The 22,799-nt window shown below is 40.7% G+C and overlaps 1 protein-coding gene across 7 annotated transcripts in view; it reads right to left on the bottom strand.

The window, feature by feature from the left end:
* Positions 1–22,799, bottom strand: part of magi1b (membrane associated guanylate kinase, WW and PDZ domain containing 1b) — a 182,531-nt gene that overhangs the window by 22,150 nt on the left and 137,582 nt on the right. For 3 of the 7 annotated variants that reach the window (XM_038277884.1, XM_038277885.1, XM_038277882.1), the window contains exons 10-15: positions 22,520–22,636; positions 20,107–20,292; positions 19,367–20,026; positions 6,108–6,139; positions 5,677–5,721; positions 2,643–2,889 (exon numbers count right to left, since the gene is read on the bottom strand). In XM_038277884.1, coding sequence (XP_038133812.1) covers positions 2,643–2,889; positions 5,677–5,721; positions 6,108–6,139; positions 19,367–20,026; positions 20,107–20,292; positions 22,520–22,636 — 1,287 coding nt within the window. The remainder of the gene's footprint in view (positions 1–2,642; positions 2,890–5,676; positions 5,722–6,107; positions 6,140–19,366; positions 20,027–20,106; positions 20,293–22,519; positions 22,637–22,799) is intronic. The other 4 variants (XM_038277888.1, XM_038277887.1, XM_038277886.1 and 1 more) reach the window with 2 other exon arrangements.

The raw sequence follows: 22,799 nt of genomic DNA on the forward strand, positions 1-22,799 counted from the left end.
TGGCCTGTGGGAATGATCTGCTCTACCAGCTTTGCATCTCTCCAGAAACTGCTTCATAAACTTCTCAAGTCCTCCGGGAGTTCCTTGTCTTAGGTGCCATCTATCTTACTGTTGACGGCGAATGCATTGCCTGCTCCCCATCTTAATTGTTTGACTTCATGTTGATGTATCGCATAAAATCCAAATACACATATTAAAAATTATAGCTGTAATGTAACAAATTGTGCAAAAAAAAAATGGCATAGTAAATGGGGATGCTTGGACTTGAGTTAACATTTCTACAGATGCAGCTGTGCGTTTCTGAGCAAAACCCCAGAGATATTTGAATGAACTTCATATCATGTGGCTGCTGCCAAAACCACCAAAACCAAAAAGATTCCTGTTACCAATCTGTCCCTTTGGTCAACATTTAAAATCCATGCAGAGAGTAGCTCTTCCGACCCAAAATGTTTCTGTGGAGCGACCAAAAAGTCAAAGGCTAACTGTTGCAATCTGCCCATGGCGGTTATTAGATCCATAAGTGATCCCTGTGGTGAGGCAACTGGGCATACGAGGATGTTTCAAAAATAGACGTGCAGAGCCAAAGCAACAGAACGCTTGTTTCAAACATTAGGAAAATTAATCTGGGAACATGTTAAAGCCCAAAGATAATCAAAACAGAGGCCAATAAAACATGAAGCCTCCAACCTTTTCTGGCCCAGCTAATTTGATGTAGGTCAATGATGTGCCAGTATTTGAAAGGATTATTTGTGAAAATGGAAATCATTCAAGCCATGATGCATGGAGAGACCTTGATCTCAGCAGACCGTGTTATTACAGTGAAAGCAAAAGTAGAAAATTTCTTTGCCTGAGCCCTACGGAATGAATACAGAAGGACTTTAGAAATGAAAGCTCACAGCAGCATGAGGGGGAGGGAGAGGATTCACGCCTCCTGATAGGGGTCACCTGTCCTCTCTAATTCCAGGTATTCCTCCTGACCTTTCTCTGCGTTACATTTTCCATGTTTGTTATGGTCTGTTCTCCATCGGATGCTTTCAATTCACTTTCATAAAAAAAAAAAAAACATGATTCCTTAATCATTGTTCTTATTTGTCTCTATCTGCAATGAGGTAACTAACTGAAGCAATTTTGGAAATCTACCACATTAAAACTGCCTTGGAGAATTATCTTCTATCTCAGGTCTGGTTCTTTTCCCCTTCCTCCTCACTTTTTGCCTTTACTTTTTGCAGAAGCATTTTCTACAGGCCACTAAATAATGAAAAACTCGCCGACAGGAACTGCCTGGGCATCTGCTGAGATGTTGTCATTTAACTGCACTTGCACTCATGTGTTTTCTTTCTTTCTTTAGCTTTAAAACTGACAGAGGGTCTGAGGGTTATTCTTATTAATTGGAGCTATCTAGTAGAGCGGTAATTTGAAAAAAAAAAAGTGCTTTGGAATCTACTAAGATGTACGTCTACCAACACTGTGAAAAAAAATTGCAAGAGGTTTTAGTGCTAAAGAATGAACTAAAGAGGAATCGTTAGACCATCATTTGAAAAGACAGAAAATATTAGCTAAAAACTCTTTTTTTCTGGGATATAATCTGCAATCGCTGGTTACCATTGGTGAGCTTTGGTTGCATCATCCAGGAATCGGTTAATGGCTAAATTAGCTGACATTTGGATGTCCAAATTATGAGGACATCCAAATGTCAGAATGAAGGCAAAATGAAACTGAAGATCAAGGGTGGTAGAAAAGCTTTAGGTCAGATTAAAAGCAGCACTTCACACCAAAAGTTAGGGCTAACTTAGCGTAACACAGTGAGAGCGAGAGGAAGACAAAATCTAACTGGTTTATGTCTGCTCTGTAAGTAACAAACAACGATGTACGTATTTGGACATAGTCAAGCCAACTTTAAAATCTCGCTTTCAGTGTTAGCTAAGCTAGGGTAAATGTGGTATGTTAGATTTCTTTTCAGATGAGGGAATCCAGCACCTGAAAATATACAAGAACATACTTAATGCTGCGTTTTATTTGCCTCTGGTGGATACATTTAGATCTGGGAAATAATGTCCCTACCAAGCTGGAATTCAGGGGGATTTTTAACTACTATACTGCTAATAGCGTATGGTTGTTTTTCCCCTTTGTCAGTTTTTGCCTTTGAAGTTTTGTTAATTTTTTCTAAAACTGATCTAATACCAACTATGGATCACTTTGTACACACCTTTGAGAATTTTCTATAATATAAGGAAATGCAGCTATAGGTCCAATAAATGGTTGATATTTTTATGCTATCAGAATATATGATAATTTTAGATTTTTGATGTTGGTACTTAAATAGTTAGGAAAATACTGTACCTCAAGCAGTAAATGAACATGTTCATAAACAGAGGTTGTATTGCACTGTATCCTGGTTGTTTAATGAGATACAGGCAGTTAGAAGGGGAAATAAGAAGGAAGTCTACATATCCTACTTTAGAGAACAAAGAGAACGCAGCATAAGAATGTTCATAGCACTAGGCTCAGTTCAGAGTCTAAAACCGGCTACTTACACACAGGCCTCGTTTCCCAAAGCTTCAGCTTGCAAACACACCAAGGGTCTCCGTCCCACTGCCCCATGCAGCCCTCATCCAACCGCCACCAAAAATATATATACTTACGCCTACTTTCATACATGCTCCTGGACTGGGCCCAGATCTTAAAGGGGTCTGGTTTTCGGTGGGTGGTTCCGTCTCCTTGAGAGTCCTGGGAAGGCAGGCCAGGCAAGGGCTGCGACGGGGCCGGCGGCGTGCTGCTCTCACTGAGAGGGGGTGCCAGAGACGAGTGCACAGGCGAGTCGGTGTGGGCGCTCCGATGGCTGGAGACGCTATGCTGGGAACTGTTCTGACTGTCCTTCCTGGACAATTGCTGTAAAGGAAGTAGATCAATATCATTTGACTCTTTAAAACAGGCTTTAATGGAGCATGGACGATTAAACTCAAGAGTTGACATATAAGGGTTATTGAATTTTCTGCTGCAGATAAGACAGAAGGATCAGGGATGTGGCTGTGGAGAGGAGAAATGGAGACGATGAAGATATGAATACAAAAGAGTTTCACATTAAAGCGCCAAGAAAGATGAACAATTGCTTCTCCTCAGGGTAAAAGGAAGCAGACTCCAAGAGCGTGTCGCTGCGGCTGCGTTTCCACCTTAATCAACTAACAGAATAATCAAGGCCTTTCATTCAGAGAAATTCCTTTGGCTTACAACAGGACAGAGAAAGATCACGTAGTGATTTTTCATGATTAAGTCATTCAACTGAGCAATGCAAACACTGTGGATCAATTTAGAAAGGGCCATACTGCCTAGTCCTTTTGTTTAGCAGAGGGGGGGAGTTTTAACAAAGAACTGCATTCCATGCTGCATAAGGAGGAAAAAAAAATATTGCAGTGAATGAAGCACTTTTGGGTTTGAAATGATGGTTTTACTGGAAAAGTCATAAATTGCACCCGGCCGCTCAATTACATGGGTGCTTAAACACTTGGATTTGAGGTGTCTGAATAAAGCACATATACTTCTTAGCTCAAGTGTAAGCTGACAGCCTTCCCAAGGCATATTTTATTTAATTTTTTCACACTTTATCCGTAGTGTGCAAAAATCACCCTGCTGTGACGATTTCAAACAGAAAGCAGCAAAATTAAAGAGTTACAGTCAGAGCATGGGGGAAAAAAATGACAGCGGTTAAGACTGTTCACGTTATGTGGCTGCATGACTTGGGATATGAAGGATAAAAATAGTGGGGCTAGGGGTGGGAGGGGGTCGTCAGTTCTCAACTATCAAAGTGTTTGGCCTTCAAAGTGCAGCTATGTCTTCAATAAATTCTGACTCATTACTCACTGAATCTGCCTCCCACACCTCTGCAATTCATGTTTATATTCATAATCCTTGTTAGACATAAAAGAAGCTTGATGCTCTTGAAAATATTAAGTGGGAGCGGCAAATTGCACTTGGTGGTTTGAGTGGATGGCAAAGTTGAAAATCGATAGTTAAAGGAAGAGGAATGCTATTGTTTTAGGCTAACAACACTTCAGGACTCGTTTCATCCGTCAGTTCACTAAATTATATCCTCTCTGTTTTTTTTCTTTCAAGTATATGGAACCTTTTTTGTTCGAGCCAATATTTCTTTACCTTAAGTGTTCGATGCACATGAAGTCCAGACGTCCCTCTCTTTTCAAATGAAAACAAATCTCTTGTTCTTGATGGATCTATTAGTTTTGCCCCCCCCCCACTCTCAGAATTCTCCCTTAATGTACCGGTCTGAGGCATTGGTTTGTCCTGCACCAATAACGTTGATTGGAGGAACAAGAAGACGACAGACAAGGTGGGAGGTGTAGGATCATGCTGCTTTAATGGTTGCTGCTATCCACAGAGGACAGCTGCCGCTGCTGAAGTATGTTGACGTTTGGTTCAAGCTACATTTACAAACCGCAGAAATGATCACACCTTTAGATGCCAGAGGCTCCTCTGGAGACGCAGATTTGTGAAGCATAGAGTAGAGTCGTGCTCCCTCTCCCCAACCTGTTGCTGCACACTGCTGATCAGCTGGCTTTTAAAAGGCTCTTGTGTTTTTCCTCTTGCTAAAGAACGTAAATGTAGCTGTTCAGAAACAAATGACTCCCAGTAGTTTTAGAATGTTAAATTTGACCCTCCTTAAAATCTTTTAGGGTCCATTATATCCTAAATTATAAGACTCAATAAATTATTTACTCACTGGTTTAATTTTAGACCAAACATAAATCAATAGCCACCAGGTGGCAATGTTCCACCCACTTTGACAAATGATTATTTAAGCTAATTTTTTCTATACTCTAATCACTGCCTGCTGTAAGGAAACCTGTTTATATTAAATTTCTCCCAGCATCAGATTGGTTATATTTATTCAAATCGATGAGTGTTCATACCTACAATATCTAATAGGGGCTAACAGAACAAAAAGGAATGCATATAGTGTCTAATAAAGAAATATCTCAATGACTGAATGTAGGAATGTACAAATTGCATTTCAAAGGGATTATAGGATCTCCACGCTAACAATGGACGAACACGGCGCATAATTGTCACATCAGCATCAAAAAGAGGGATATTTTCTCAATGCAATCAGTATTCTGGACATTTTACTGGTTTTTCAGGAAAGCACTAACTTTACCACGGAACGTCCTGTTACATAAAGTCAACATTTGGCTCCCTAAGGTTAAACATTGTTTAAAACAGATGAGGGCATCTGCCTGTAAAGCGGCTAACTTTAGGATCTGCCTGAGCAGACAGTCCGACTAGCAAGGTACTGTCAGCTTTTTTAATCCTGCGATACTTCATTAAAAGGTTTACTCTGTGAACAAAGCAGAAGAAACCTTCAACCTGATTCAGTTTTTTTAAATTAAGCCTTTATCTTTTAATTACTAATAATGTTTTAGATCAAATTAAAGATGCACTATGAATATGACCAATAGTAGGAATGATTGTTGCTCTAATTATCTGTTGAACATTTCTTTGTCAATACTGTAATATTGGTGTATTTTAAATGGTTATAATAGAGGGAGAACACAGGCCAATGCCTTTTCTACACTTAGTACTCCTTGAAATGAAGCCACCACCATGATATACCCAGCACCAACACCTCATACACAGAACCTTCCAAACTTTCTAAACATCACATACCATCCTAGTGTAATCTCTGTATGGAGGAGCCCGGTCATAATAATCCTGCAAAACAAACAAACAAACAAAAAACAAAAAACAAACATGCATTGAGTGAGACGTGGTGGAAGGGGTCTAATAGTGCAGATGTCTCTCTGCCATGATCACACGTTCTGCTCGCACGCTCCAAACCAGCGTGAAGCCATAATCAGCCTGTTAGCAACCCAGCTCACGCGGAGCATCAAAGCCCCTCGTCCCATCCTCCACCAGCAGAGGGGCGGGGGGGATCTCATGAAAAGCTACAGGGATCCGCCCCCGCAAAGCATAGCACCCCATGTCAACAAACAGAGCAACATCATCATCACAAGTTCCAGCACACAGGGTGGGGGGTGTGGGAGGCTGCGACCAGGCAGTAGAGATGGCTGAAAATGAGTGGCAATGCCAGAACTTACCAGTTTGGGGCTCTTCTTAGCAGGTGCCACTCCTGTGAAGCCAGACAGAGGAGAGAAAAAGACAAAGGGAGATGGTTAACGTTGGAGTTTTTAATCCATGTTCAGATAAAAAGTGAAGGAAAGGAAAAAAACAAAAACATTTCATAGCGCAGAGTCCCAAACAATGTCAAAGAGGCGCTCATCTAACCCTCAGCCCCTTTACTGCATCTTATTTCTTTCCCTGCTGGGTGCCTTTGCTTGCCAATCCACAGCTAGCGTTCGAGGAAGGGATAGAGGGGGTGGGATGTGGCGGGGTGGGGGTCTAGGCAGCGCTATCTATCTGCATCACCGCCGTGTCCAGTATTCAGCTTGACTGGCGCAGCGAGAGAGTGGGGCTGGCCCCCGAGGGCTTACCCGGCGCTCGCTAGACCCCGGCTACACGCATCAGAGAGAGAGAGAGTGCGCCTGTGTGCGTGTTTGAAGAAACAAAAGTGTGAGCTAAGAGCGGAGGAAAGAACGCTGGTGAGCAATTAAGCCGAGGAATAAAGAGAGAGGAGTAAAGAAGAGAAAAGCGAGCTTTGTTCGGGAGTTCCTGGCCGAAGGCATTACCCATGGAGAAGGAGTCCAAGATATTGAACATTAAATTATAGGCAATCGTCAGTTCCCCTCTTACTGAGACCATCTTCCTGTGTCCGCTGAGCGCTGCGCTCCGCTGTCGAAGGCTCCAGCATCTATAGGCAGTTGGTGCGTCCTCCAGGTCTCTCCCTTACTTTCTGGCTTTTTTTTTTTTCTCCCACCCGTCCTCCCTCTCTCTCACCTCGCCGTTCACTGTCCTCCCTCCCGTTTTTCCCTCAGCATCATTGCGCTCTCTCTCTCCCTCCCTTTTCCTTCTCTACGCTCTATCTCAGCTTCCCTCCCTCAAACGCTGGTAAACATCTATTCTGCGCCGCGCAGGCACACACATACCCAAACGCACGCACGGATGCAAGCATCAGATGGCTGCATGCAGTAGTGGCTCCAACACAAATCAAAGTGTGCTTGAGGTATGACGGACGTGTTTCTGCATGAGCAGGCAGGAAAAAGAAAGGAATCATTGCAGAAATATCAGGATCAGACACCTACGCTTGGAAAATAAAGAGTGACATGTTGCTGGAATGCGTGGAAAGGCCTGCATCTAGAGAGGGACAATTTGTTTCTGAAATACGACTGACCTCAACGCCTCCCCTGAGTCCACCCTGCTTCTTTTACTAACAATGTAGGAAACAATTCAAGAGACGACTACCCTTTATACAACCTAACAATGCGTGGACACCACCAAACCGGCAAAATGAATAAAAACGTGCATGAATCGAGGCTACTGGGTTCTGTAGTGTGAATTCTTCAGGGAATCTGAGAGGATTTCGATCTTGCTCACACATGCATGCACACAGGCTCCACTCAGCTTTATCTCTCAGACATCTGGGTTCATTCACAGCTGACAACTCCAACTGGGTTACGTCTGCAGTAGTTTTCTTCCAAGTCCTTCTTTCCTTCAATTATTCTCTCCCAGTTTCCCCCCCGGCCGGCTGTTTGGAGTAATTTATTAAGGGTCTGTAGTAATACTCTCTCTTATGGAAAGGGATGCTGACAGTCGACATTGGAGATGCTCTCATCAGGCTTTTTCTATGCATCAACAGTTTTCTTTAAAGTCTAACCAATTTCAGATTTTTTTTTTACACTACATCATATAAATAAAAATATAAGGAGCAGAAGGATTCCTGCTAGAAGTAGTAGTATTAAATCCAACAGAGAGTGATAAGATGATGTGATTTTTCCCATTAATGGGCTCAAGTATATAATCCTTATGCTTAACTGGTGATTATTATTCTAAAACAAAGAAGTATCAAAAACCACACTGTATTGATGTGTTTATGGAATGGAAATTGTGGAGGTTTTCCTTTGTGATTAAGGCTTGATTCCGATATTTGAATTTGGATAATCTGATAATTTCCTGAAATCAGAGGTCTGTTTGCCTCAATGTTCTTATCAATACTGTTAATTTTTTTAAAAGGCGAGTGTCTTCAGTCAGAGCCTTCCCCAGATACGGTGCAACACAGACAGCTACAGAATATCCGTCTTGCCTACAGCTGTCAACACCTGCATAAAAAAATAACCTGAGTTACTGCAACATTTCATTTCCCTTTGGCATTAACATAGTATTTTTGAACTGAATCGAACTTCTCTCTACGAGCAAATAGCAAGCATGTATCTCCTGGAAGGCAACTTGAGATTATTAAAAGGTCAGAAAAGGAAATCAATAAACCAGTAAATCATGTTAACATGTTAAATTCCATCCTGAAAACACAAAAGCAACTATAAAGGTTCTGATTGACTGTATTTATTAAATCAAAGGCGGACGTCCATAACGGGGTATAATTTTTCTGGTGTTCAAAATGTTTTTAACCTAACCTAGATTTATTATATAAGTAGACTAAATTGATCTGCCCCCTTTTCATTAATACCCGACAGATAGATATTTAAATCAAATTGGTGGATCTGGTGTTTTTCACGATAAATGATGGAAGTCCAGCAGAAAATGAAATAACATGATCCTCTGAATGATTGGTGTAACTGTCAGTTGGTGGGATTATAAATTAAAAATGAATGAAACTTCAGACAGCTGAGATCAGAACAGATCGAAGGAAAACACATCGGGTTCGATCCCTGTCCGGTTGATCGGTGCATATCTGGTGAAAAAGTCGAGATAGAATTTCATTATTCTTTATGAATCAATTGCAGCCAATTTTTATTCCCTAATACATTCAGGGGGGGAAAGAAAGAGATTGCAGGTGTAGCAGATGTTCAAATATTAACAATTCAAACAAGCTACCGGCTTCTCAAAGTCTTGATAAAAAAAATCTATAATTTTTGAGGCTAAACATTAGTTAAAATAATTGAAAGATAGAGCCATAAATCACAGCAGAAAACACAAAAAGTGAATGCTACAAAGGTCAGCATTAAAATTGCAGGGAGAAGCAGATCTGCTGGCTTTTGTGTGCGAGTAGGCGTAGCAGCAGAATGTGTTTGAAGCTCTCAGATCAAAGGCATGGTGGATGTTTGGACCGACCTCCGTACCCAATTACCCACAAGAGGAAGGAAAGAGCAGTTTTAGACAGGTGGGCGAACCGGCCTGCACTCTGGCTGCCCATGAAGTAGCGCTCCTCTCAATCCTTCAGGCTCAAATATAAAAATGAACCATGACTGCTGAAGGGTTTATTCTTTTCTCTGGACTTTACCTGTAAATGCTTCCTTTAAATGACTGACCACAACTTGTCTAACTGACCCTCATGATTAACAATCCATTCTCTTCAGTACAGAGACCAAATACACAGAGATGTAGAGAGGAAGTAGCAGGAGACTAGATCGAAACAATTTTTAGCAATCTTTCAAGCAGAAGCTCAAAAATTTGGTCCATATTTCAGATCAGTCAACACACTAAATCATCTTATTAGGTTAGGATATCAAAAACCCTCTTCAGCGGGGAAAGCGTTACTAAACCAATAAGACTCCATGTAAGCAGATATAGATATAAAAGCCAGCTTTAAACTCTAGCTATATTTGACCTTATGCAGAGACCTACTTGAGGTTCATGCATGTTGCAATACGAGAGAGAGCATCACCTTCAACGTCTCTTTGTCATGCAACATACCGAATTTGAAAATCTCACTCAGAATTCTGCAGAGAATACACCCTATTATGTCATTTTTTAATGCTCTTTGCAATATTTGCTGCTACGGGATGCTAAACAGCTTAAAAAGTTCCAAAACTTTTGTCTTTTTTTATATATTAAACACCCGTTATGCAGGGAACTACTCCATCTTGCAAGTTATGACGTTACCTCTGCTCTTAATAAATAATATAAACAATAAATATCCAATCGAGTTAGAAAAGCTAAATTAAATTTAGGTAGGAACTTGAAGATCTGATCACACTAGTGACTGGTGCATCTTCAAAATCAAGCTTCAGACTAATCATATTCCATGTCTAGAGATTTATTTGTGAGAAAAAAAACTTCACTGCTTGAAATGAGAAAACAATAAAGGCAGCTTGTAATTTACTGTGTACCAACTCTGATTTGTATTGAGTTAATGCAGCTTGGTGTCATTGTGTACGTAAAAAAGCAATCTGCAGAATGTGCAGTTCAAAAATAAAAATTTGGGATCAGTACAGTGTGACAAAAAAAAAACACGGCTCCAGTCAACAGACAGGAACTGTTGCAGCAGCCTGGCATCACAGCAGTCTCTAAACGGAAGACATTACTAAGCAGCTTAGTCAGTCTGTCCAAGGCGTGGTGCGTACGCATGTACGCCGCGGTAGATCTTCCTCGGAGCGATGGCTCCCAACAGGTGGGTCCATCTGTCGCCGTGGCGACAGTACCTGGTGACTGTGACCACTAGTAGACCGTTTCCAAGCAACAGTTGTTGTAGCGAGCTGAATAAGTAACAAGCTCATATGAGCAGTGAGCATCTGTCTGTTGGACGGCAGCTTGTTAAATGCCTCCATGCTTCTGCAGAAGACATAACATCTTTGATTAAACGTTTTTAGGTTGTCCTGGTTTTTAAAGGAGCAGGGTAAAACTTCCCACCTCCCATAAACGTTACATTCACTCTGATGGAAACCTATGGCAGAATGTCGGCAGAGCATCGTCATGGAAACAAAAAGGCGGCGCAGGGGTAGATATTTTCCTACTCAGCCACTGGCGATGGAGGTCTAAAGCCGGGGCAGACTGGTAGAGGAGGAGAGAGAAAGCAGTTCCCCTCGTCTCAGAGCAACAAGCAGTGCTTCACAGGACTTTGCCTCCAGCAAACTAAATGTGACAAAAGGTGAATCATTGGCTCCTAGCGAGAAGGCCCTCACCCCCACCACCTCAGCACCGTTTTCCTGGGCCGCAGTGCTGTTCGTTATGGTGCCACTGGAACATTCAGTCAGCAGAATTTTTTTGTGCGAACGGAGCAAAAATACAATGCTTCCTGGCCATACAGTAAATTGATTTCCTGCTTTGGTCTATGCGGGGACCCATCATCAGTATTTATCTTTCTATAACGGGCGAATACAACCCAGTCCACATTAAATAGACTGTAGGAACCTAAACCTAAGTTTGTTTCGACGGGTTTAGCAAGTTTGTGTATTGGTGTTTTGTGCCCATAATAGATCATTTTCAGAGCACACTGATCTAGAGAGTGCTTTATGACAGGAGGCACTTAAAAGCTGCTGGTGCATTTGCCCACCATTAGACCAACAGGAGCTGTCGAGTGCAGCAATGATCCACTTTTACATTTTCACCCTACTTGAGCTGTGTTTCCGTAAATAACAAAAGGAGAAGAAAGGAATGCATTTCATCTGTCATCTGCTTTCAAGGGTGCTGTAGATCTTTTTCAACCTGCGCACAATAGCAATGAGGACAACTTAGATGGAGTAATAAAAAAAGCAACTAAACCATCTGCTTCCATAGTGCAATGGTAGCCTAAAGTATTTATACCCCAGATTTTGCTTTGTTGCATCCACAGACATTTTTTAAAATGTCTTTTTTACGCAATATTTGATATCTACAAATGTCCTGTAACCAATCTGGCTTATCTTAAGCTATGAACAGCTAGAAATCTCAGTAAACCTGGAAGTGACGTACCCTGAAAAGTTTGCAGCTGTAACTGTGGTGGAAAAAAATATTGAAAATGTATAAATACTTTTCCCAAGGCAGTCTACACAAACTCCAGCCATGAACATTATGATAATCTGAGGCAGACTTGATGCATCCGAGTCCTCACTCACCAAAAGGAGAGGAGGAGAGTAAATAAACATGCTAGGTTACACTTTTTGGCCCCCTAACCTGTAATTTTTCCAACAACTGGTTATGTGTCCAATGAGAAAAAGCCCGTCATCTCTTGGAAGTGAGAGTCCTTATCACCCTGCAAGTCCGATGCGTCACTGATGATTGATGAGTCATGGAAGACGAAGCAGCGCATCCAGATTTTAATGCTGCCCTCTTTTATCCACTATGGAGTCTTTCCATATCTCTCCATCCACCCATCATCCTCTTTCCCGTCATCCACCACAGCTCTATAACCTCCCATTTCCTCCCCATCGCCTCAAGCATTCTTCCCCACTGAGCACAACTTCTGTTGCATTCTATGCAACACCTGCTTTAGCTCACTAGATAAAAATGCACCAATACAGCATCAGAGATGCTTTCCTTTTCTGCAGCTGGCTGAAGACTTGATACCGAGGGCTACTGAGTAGCTGCATTTGAGATTTTTTCCCTAAAACTAGTTTTAACAGACAGGCTAAACGGCAGGTGTGTGCTCCTGTGGATGCTGCAACATTTGCTTCTTTCTACTGAGAACAGAAAGGAAATTAGCAGTTTCAACAACGGAAAGAGGACAAGGCCAGGGGGCAAGAAAAGATAGGCGGGGAAAGGAACCCATCAGAGCTGTGTAATTAAACAAATGAAAGCGCAACGTATCGCATAATACAGAGAAAGGAAATAAATATAAAATATAAATATATTCATACATCTAGCTCCTTTCTTAGTGCAACCAGTTAGAATCAAGGTGATGAAGACTGTTCCCAGATAAATAAATCATTAGTTTAAGAACAGAGGGAAGTAACAGAAAACAAAAAGGTAAGAGACGAAGAAATGTGAGCTATAAAGTATAGTATCAATAGCTACAGAGCTTCTTCAGGCTCAAACACTGTCCTTAAAGATCTGCACAGGACCCGGAAGGGCAACTATAACTCAGCTTTATGTGACTAAGATACTGATTAAAAAAAGGACAATTGCTGCTACTCTGAAGATTAGAGGTTAGAATAATGTATTGATCTCAACTTTGAACCAAATTAAAACATACATAAAAGCTCAAAAAAGCTGAATTTGCATGATATAAGCCTTTTAAAGTCAGATCATAGGCTGAATATCGTTTTCAAACGGTGTATCAGATAATAAACTACAGTTTTTTGTTGTTTTTCCATCACAACATTAGGCAATGAAAACGAAATTAAAAGTAAGGACTTAAACAGTTAAAGTTGAAAATACCAGATTTTGCATTTAAAATCTCAAGATTTTTTTTGTTGTTTTTTTTTTTAAAGAAAAAATCAATGAAGATAATCACGTTTGGATACAATAACTTGATTGATTCAAATGTATAAAAGTTAATTGGTCAAAAATTCCTACATTTCACAGAATTGTTTTCCAGTTTAATTTATCCAACTTAAAATCAATTAAATTTCCTAGCTTAACGCTTAACACCCAGTTAGAGTTTCCAACCGTGTTGCAACAGTAAAAGCCAATTTGGATATCAGACTAAAGATTTCAAAGTCTGCTTAATATGTCTATTTTAAATACTCTTTTCCTTTCTTAAACTTTAGTAAATCTCTTTTATAGAATCCCAGCTCTCTCATACATTATTTGCTGTCGCCTTAACTCTTAACATAAAGATCTAATAATGGCTGGAAACAAAAAAAATCTTAAAAATGTTTTAAAAATGCTAAACTAGGCTTTATCAGATAAAAGCTTTGCTAAAGTATCAAAGATATCAGATACCAGCCACACAGCTTAGATCAGAGCATATCTGTAAATGAAGAAAAAATAAATGTCTTTATGGAAGCTGGTTGTCATATAAAACGTGGCAGATAAACCTGTAACATGCTTATCATGTGCCTTCTCATCAGTACATCCTCCTTTCATTATGCAGTTGATGAATGCTTAATGCTACAAAGGGTCTTTCTTTTACTGGTCCGTCTGAATTAGAGAATCTGAGAATCTCTTCAAGGTGCCTGCCTAAAATAAATGAATCTCCCTCATGAGTAAAAATGTTTAAGGGTCTTAAACTGAGCTAAACAGGGTCACAGAGCCTCACAAGAAATAAAACATGGCAGAAATGTTGCTGGTGTAGAGTTAAATGGCACTCGTTGGACCCAATTTGAACTGTGAATATGAACTCAGACTGTTAGGAACAGCAGGAGACAGACGCAGGGGCATGCTGTAGCACACAGACCACTTTCTTAACGACTGTGGAGCGATCCTCAGGGAATGCCTCCCTTTTTTCATGTGGGCGAGCAGGTGTGAATACATTCTGGCAGTCGGGGTACAGAGGGGAAGAAGATGGGCTGGATCTGCACCAATTAAGAATGAACTTAGGTCACTCTGGCTCTGCTCTGTGAGTGCATGCGTGCCTGTGGATCCCTAGGCATGTGTACATGCACAATAGTCTTGGCTGTGGGAGGAAACTAGTCTTGACTGATTGACGGAGAGGGAGAGTTGTGGAGAACACCCCAGAAAACAAGGCGTGCAGGTGTTTATAAGCAAAGCTGACATCAGGACCCCAATTAGGAGCCAGTGCGCTCTGCATCTGGATGGATCAGGAGACAGACAGCAGCTAAGAGACTGTAAGCAGGAGAGTAATTACAGCAGCATGACGAGACCTTTAGCGAGGCTCTGAGTGTGGCTGCATATGAACCCAATTCTAAAATACATGATATCATGTGGATAGAGAAATATGTTCTGTTTAACATGTCTATTACTATTTATGAAAGAAGATGCTGAATGACAGGTAATGCTTAGTAATTCAGATGTTGGATTATTTTTAATCTCAATAAAGCTAATAAAGCTCTAAATAAATTAAATGCAGGATATACTTTCTTTGCTCGGCTGAATTAGAAATAATCACAAACATACAATGAAATCCAGGTCTTTGAGGCTCCTTAACAAATACGTCCTCTTCATTTTTCAGGCGTTTAATGAACACATTAACTTGAAATCTGTAATAATAGAAAATGACAGTCTGTCCTTGTGGTATCTAATATTTATACTGACTGAGGGATGTCTGGACTAAATTGAAATATGGCACCAACAGATCAAGCCTCAGTCTGATGCATTCAGTGTAAAATGACAGATTATGTTGTCACAACTACATAACTCTATCAAGTAAATGAAAGTACAGCCACATATATGTTTATTTGTTGTACATAATGCTGTTTCTAATAAAAATTCTAACTTAGTTTTTATCTGATGCTTAATAAACAAGAACAAACATCACTGAACATTCTTTCAACTGCAAATTAGCTTCAGCTTTTCTATAAAATAATAATAAGAAAGCAGCCAGCAATCAGCAGACCCTTTATAAATGCAAATTTTTGCTGGCATTTTAAAAATGGATCTTGTGTTGATTTTTTCCAAGTCTATGAGGTTAGATGGCCTCCTTAGCATCAGTCTAACCTTTCGCTACCTTTGTTTATTGTTCTTCATAATCAGCTCCAGTTAGAAAATATGTTGGTGAATTAAGGTTATTAGAGATAAACTAACACGTCCGCCAACCGATTTTTAGGCCAATATGAGCAGTTTTTTTCTTCTTCTATTGTTATTGTCCAAGAAGTTGACAGATTCATTATTCAGCCATTCCTTGAGATCACAAAAGGTGAAAAAAAACAAATGCATTGCCGCTCCCTCCATTTGGTATCCATTGTTAATTTTTTGTTTGATTTAATAATAGATGTTTGTTTTTGTTTTTTTAAGACGTGTCATTTAAGACCGTTACTCACTATGTGTACTTGTACATTCTCTTGTGCTAGTGAAACATCATCAGCTTCAGCCCTAGTACTGTTCAAATTCACAAGACCGAGAACGGACAAAGTCCCCGGATGTTGTTCTTGCCAATTGCTCTTTACCCAGCATGCATCAGAGCAGGCTGTTGTCTGTTCTCCAGATTGACAGCTGTCCCAGCATGCACCGCGGCACCGATACCATTTTGAGAGCCAAAAGTTTATTCAACTATTGTCACCCATTCCAGGTAGGAAATAAAAAGTTCTACTGGATTCACTTTGTATTAGTGTTCAGTTAGGCAGCAGCTTGAGAAAGCCATGATGGCGATCATTATACATCCGAGTAGTATGTAGTTCTCCATATATGCACACACACATTAATTTGAAACAGATAGTATCGGTATAGTATCGGCCAATTACTGCACAGACAGTATCGGGGCCAAAAAAATGGCATCAGCGCGACACTGCCATTAATAATAGGAGGATTAATGCAGCTCCAGACAAGGTTTGAATGTGGTGATGTCACCAGAACGCTTCTGTTCCAATTAACCCATATTGATGCTGCGTGTTCCTGTTCTCCCCAAGTCGATACCTTCCTGTGTTCTAGTCAAGAACATACTTGGCGAGAACACGAGTCTATACTCGCTTCCTCATGAACTGAGAAACGGCCATCGTGTCATATCAAATTCTACAAATGGTGAAGGTAAAAGTAGCATAGGCTAGACGGATTTCCAATCGAACACAAAATCAACTGAGTCTGTGCTGTCTCGGAGGTCACAATGGTCATAACAATTAACGTTTCGACTTTACGTTTCCTCCAGCATCAGAGGTATGACATTATAATGCTTTTTACTGCAGATGTGCAACAGCTATATAAAAAAGAAGACTCTGAAGTGTTTTAGTTAATATGGCATGCTCATTACGGCTTGTTCAGAGGAACCAAACACTTTATCATTGGGACATGGTGTTTAACAGTGGAGGCCAGAGAAGTGCAGTCAGCAGCTTGCTGTACTATTATTAATCTCCTTGACACAGAACAAGCAAACACATTTACTCTTTCTGTCAGTTTCTGCTCGTCTCTTGTTCCTGTTTAACATTAAATAGGGTTGAATATTATTTTATTAAAAAGCCATTGAGACCGTTGGTCCAATCCCGTGTCATTGTCGTACACGTCTTTTATCAAACTCTGATATTTTCCAATCATTAGCTAGTTCATACGGGACTGTCCCAGCATAAACAAATTGAAGATGTAATCTAGAAATAAACATGGCATGCATGAAGCAACAGGGCAGCCGCTTGTTAAAATATTACACCTGATGAATTTCCTTAAACAGTATTAGCCACATCCCCTTGCAAAGGATATAAATAACACATGCAGATGCACAATAATAATAAAAGTCATAGAAACACTGGTTTTGTTTCCTGAACTCATGAGCTAAAAAGAAAAGTTTGGGGCAATCTGACCGAGGAAACTGGGCCATTAATAGGAACCCCGACTGGTAAGTCTGTAAGTTACCAGGAAGGAAATACTGAAATTCAGTTTTTGAACTTTTTATCCTTTTTTCACAGCTGCTTTGTTCCCATTTAATGTTCCTTCACAACAATGATTGTCAATCAGTGGCCGTAACAAAAGTGATGAGTGGTGCAGCTTGAGCAGAATCCTTCACAAGCTGCTGCACAGTTTCCAAAGAACTGACTAAAGAAGTTGGAGCATTTATATTGAGGGCAAAATATCAAAGACTTTAGGTAGGTGGACAGAAAAGGAAAATAAAGCACAACTGACTGCACCTCTAAAGCCAGTTGCTCCAAGATGGGCATGCTGAAAGCTTAAATTAAACTGGACAGGTTTTCAACCAGCAAAAAGGAATAAAGCAGAGGGCATCTGGGAGGACAGATAAGCTTGGTCTGAGACAGAGTAAGAACAATAAGTGAGGATATTTAGACTCTCTGACCTAAAACAAACACCACTGCATCTCTGAGTCTTTCTTCCCTTGTTATAGTTTTATTCTTTCTTCTTCTTACAATGTCATTTCCACTTCAGGTCAGCCACTGGGCCTTGCTAAACAATCCAGACATATTCTGCCTTTTCCCCATTTTGTCACACGGAAACAAGCATCTTTATTGTTTATTGTTTGATTCTATAAATCAGGCAAACACCATGCATTGTTCTGCATTATCCAGTTTTCTTTCACCTAATTAGCCTCGTTCCCACTGAAATTAGCGGCTTAACACAGGTTGAGCACAGGTTGGGTTGACCTGCTAATAATCTCCCTTCCTAATGGCAAAAAAGGCTGGCTGTGATTCCCCACTGCTGCCAACAGAGATCTCCTGGTGAACAAAAGGCATCATGAAGAACTGGGATCACAGCTGACGAATTCAGAAAGACAATGAAGAAGTTCAAAGCATTATTTGATATAAAAACAAAACCCCAACTTTGAAAATCTCTTAGTGGATCAGTCCATCATCTGAAAACTGAATGAGAACTGCACAAATGCAAACCAACCAAATTATGGCAATCAGCATAAACCCAAAAGCCAGAGGACTTATCAGACGATCAATCAAGTGGTTCTTGGTAAATCTGGAGGAGCTACAGGGTCTCCAGACCTCAGGACAACCATCAGTCAGAAACTATGCAAAGCTGGCCTCATATTAATGCAAAGGTGATGAGAAGAAAAGCATAATAAGGTCCTCAACCCAGAAGAGACCAAAATCTAACCTTCTTACTTAATCAAAAGGCTACTTCTATGGCGACAAAGTGAAGGCAGCTTCAAATTGTAAAGCTGCTCAAGTTGGTCAGTTGATTGGGGGCATAGATAAAATTAAAAGCAGGACAGTGTTGAAGCTGGCAATAACGTTAATCAGAGAGGTTTAAAACATACAGAACATAAGAAAAATCATGGCGTTTTTCGTCAACATCTACAGAAACTTGAAATCTGCTGTTGATGTTGGCTTAGAGCTATTTTGTAAAAAAGAAAAAAAAGGGATGAAACATTATCTAAAAGCTGTGCAAAGCTAGCAGAGTGGTATCCCTAAAAGATTTTAGGCTCTACTAAAATAAAACTCTTTAACTCTAATTTCAGAATTGCACATAACCAGAGTTCTTGAATCCACAGACTTTTGTGAACTCAGAGAGGATCGGTTGGTCATGTCTAAACAATCCTCAATTTTAAGAACATGCAAAATACCAAATAAAACATACTAACAAAAACATTGAGGGGTGTGTAGACTTCTGCAGCATCACGTTTGTGCCATTCAGTATAAACACCCCATCCTCTCTTCCTGCTCATGATCATCCATTTCCCTCAAATGTTATTTGAACTTCCTCTGCTACTCCTTCCTTTCCTCCTTACCATAATCATCATGCTTTACTTGCCCTTGTTCGCAATCCAATCTCTTTTTTTCCCTTCGCCACCATCTATTTGCATGAATAAATAAATGTGTGTGTCGATAAAGGAGCTCTGTGAGTGAAAACAGCCTGTAAGGCAGAAGGGCTATTATTTTCGTCAATAGTATCGAGCAGCTCCATGGCAAAGGTTTGTTGTTTTTTTGCAGCGCTTCAACATATGGGCACATAAATCAGAGTCTGCCACAGATCTTAAACTCTAGCGTTCTCTCCTCCATCTGTGCTGATGAGTTATAGAGCAAAGCAGTGGTGTAGGTACTCACAGATCGGGTGCATAAAAGTGAAAGATCAGGCCTTTGCTTACCTCTCTGCACCAGCATGGTGACCTCGCTGCCTTTTGGTAACTTGCTGAGCATGTCCACCACCTGGTTGTGAGACATGCTCTGCACATTCCTCTTGTTCACCTCGACGATGATGTCGCCCTCCCTGAGGCCGCGGCAGCGAGGGTAGTCCACAATCTGCTTCACCCTCTGCCCTCCACCCCCGAGGCTGTCAGCGATGGTGAAGCCAAAGCCCTTGTCTCCTTTCTCCATGTGTACAGTGATAAGTTCTGGTTGCGTGGCGATGGCCGAAGCCAGGTTCACCACGTCGCTAGAGTAGCCGAGCTGCGAGGAGGTATCGGACGCCACCTCAGTGGAGGGGCTGTGAGGTCGGGTGAAGCCATTAAGAGGTGGCCCGCCGTTGGTCGGGCCGTTGTTGGTGCTCTGACTGCCCTGGCTGGAAGGGGAGTCATAGCTGTTGGTGACCTCCTGGCCGTTGACGATGATGGGATCTTTGTTGTCGAGGATGGCCACTGAGGTTACCAAGCTGGTGTTGGGGTCGTCAGGGTCGAAAGGCAGTGGGTAGCCACGGCACAGCTCCAAGTTAACCATGGAGCCGATTGGGATGGACTGAAAGATCTTCACAACTTGGGCGTGCGTGTATCCCAGGACACAGGTTTCGTTTACACTCACGATTACATCACCTTGGATGTGGAGAGAAAGACGTTTTTTTGTGACTGAACTCAAGACGCTAGAATTCCCACTACGTAAAACATTAACCGACCTGTCTCCATCTTGCCATCGAGGGCTGCAGGTCCGTCCAGAACCAAGCTCTTTATCTGCAAGAACTCATTTGGCTCGTCTCCTCCAACAACTGTGAACCCAAATCCCCGACGGCTCTTCTTCAATTTGGTATTGATGAATGTTCCATTCAGTTCTGATCGGTTCCTGGTAAAGAAAGGCTTCCCACCTGAACACAAAGATGGATAATTCCGTTTTACTTAAGCTCGCGCAAATGGGCACAAATTTGATCAGATCAAAGAAAGCTCCGTATTGTATTTAGAGGACCTAGAGCTGCGTGCGGTCCTAAAACCTGGCCAACATTCTTAGAGAAATGTTGCCAACATTGCCCAGACATAATCATAGTTAAAGCTAGCATTCTTTGCCATTGCAAATATGGCATCATTCAGGTGGGGATGAAAGAAAGAATCCAAGATGCTTTTTTAGTTTATATACTGTTGGGTCCGAATTTAGGCCTGATCTATATTACAAATAGTAATGAAAACTCATGACATACAAACATACATAGTGACAAAACAAGTCTGCATTGTGAAGATGTCCTTCAGCAAATAACTTCATTGGGCTAAATATGTTTAAAATATTTTTTTAACAGTATCTCAAAAAGCAGCCCTTTATTTTTTGCTCTCGTCAACCACAAGATGTTTAAATGCTTGAACACATCAGTCCTGTAGTTTCGGTTACTCTTAATGAGGAAGCAGGGAAACATTGTCTATATGAAACACAGAGGGATATTGAAGCACATATTGCTGTTCACTGCCAATCAGCTGACTGGAAGGAGGTTACTTTGTCTTGCTGTTAGTTTAATGATTCTGTCATCACCATGCTTCACTGTGATATTTTGTTTATATAGGCCAAAAAACAACAACATATATATAGATATATATACAGCATATATATATATATTTGTTTGTATCACTAACAGAAGACCTTCCAAGTGTTTGTCGAGTTCCCTACATGGACTCTGCACAATTGAAAAGAATATTTCCAGACATTTTCCAAAGGGTCATTAGACGGATACTAAAGAGGAACCACCCACCTTTTATAGAGCTAAATTAGTCTTTTATCAAAAGCTGGAAAACTATGAAAGGCGTAGCTTTTACATTTAAGAAAGCAGCCTTGTTGGCAAAGAGAAATGATTAAGTTTTAAAATAAGTGCTAAAATCCTTGGAAATAAAATGGGTGTGTTCAGTAAGTAGCCAGTTTACAGGTGATATACAAAGACTGAACAGACAAAATATATGCAGAGTAAACTGGATAGAGAATACCGTGTTCTACTTCCAGTTTAAGAGCTGCTGTTAAAAAAAGAGGTTGTAAACAATGGTATTTAAGTCAATAATGGCCATAATTAATAAATAAATAAAAATGTATTTTGCACTTCCCATGCATAGCTCTAACCAAAGGAAATAAAAAGATTAAAATAAAAAGTTGCACATAACTATAAAAAATAGAAATTTTGTACAGTTGTCCTCCTGAGGTCCCATTTCTGACCATCCAAACACGTTAATATGTGCACAGAACCTCCCAATCTACAATGACTGCAGATAATTCAAACTTTATGTAATAAAAGATTAGATCCAACATATTACTTTATTCACATTTGAAAAGTTAGCAGAGTCCTTCTGTTAGTGATATTTTGTAGCAGAGGCATATTTGTTTGCAAGAGCGCTATTTAACAGCGTTTCTTATCAAAGAAGGGATGCAGCCCAACTGTGAGCTAATATATTCATGTTAGAATGGACTAAGAATCAGGGGAAAAAGGATATTTTAAATGATGTCTTTGTCTGGGTTAATATTAAGGATATCAGGATGGTGGTGTATAAGGAGACAGAAATGGGTGGGCCCCGAGGGAGACAAGAAGATGGACAAAAGTATAACAGTGACTGATGGAAGATGGGAGAAAACCTAGTGAGACAGGGAGCTTTAAAACAAAGCTCAACAAAGGAAAGAGTCCCCCTCGACGGAGTGGGCAGAGAGAGTAAAAAAGGCAGCTTCAGAATAAGGCAGTTAATTCTAAGCCATGACTGGGCTAATTAGACAAGCTGCTAGTAGGAGGCTGGCATGAAAGGAGCTGGCAGCCAAGAGAAGGAAACACGCTGCAGCTGGAGGTGTGTGCATCACTAAACCACAGGTAAAATCAGGCTATTATTTGATTTGAACATAGACCATTATAAAACTCTAGAGAGTCCACATATTGATTAAGAATCAATGAAACTATTTGTGTCAATTCATAACTGGCCCCCATCTTGAGAACTAAAATACTGCCTCAGGCACTGGCAGAAAAATGACAGTAGAAACTGAATCTTGTTGGCACATTATAAGCTGCTCAGGGTAACACAGAGAGGGAAAGAGAGAGAGAAAACGAATGAGCCTGTCAATTTCTATACAACAGAACTTACGTTTTTGTCCCATGGCGTTGGGAACAGGCGGACCTTTTTGAGGGTCCCTGTAGGTCTCGTGGTTGGCAGTGTAGGTAGCCAGTGGGGCGCCTGCCAATGCGGAGTCCTCGATCCATTCTGCAAGAGCAAAACCACATATTCTCTAGATGGGGGTAGAAAGGGAGGACAGCGATCCTGCTCCAGGAAACAATCTGACTCAGAAAGTGAACGCAACCAAATTACAACTTGATCCGGTGCAGGTTATTAGGTCCAATAATTATTTTCTACCTTTGTGGTTTTG

Source organism: Cyprinodon tularosa, unplaced genomic scaffold (assembly GCF_016077235.1).
Source record: "Cyprinodon tularosa strain WSP-4 unplaced genomic scaffold, ASM1607723v1 ctg135, whole genome shotgun sequence".
In the NCBI taxonomy this organism is placed as follows: Eukaryota; Metazoa; Chordata; class Actinopteri; order Cyprinodontiformes; family Cyprinodontidae; genus Cyprinodon; species Cyprinodon tularosa.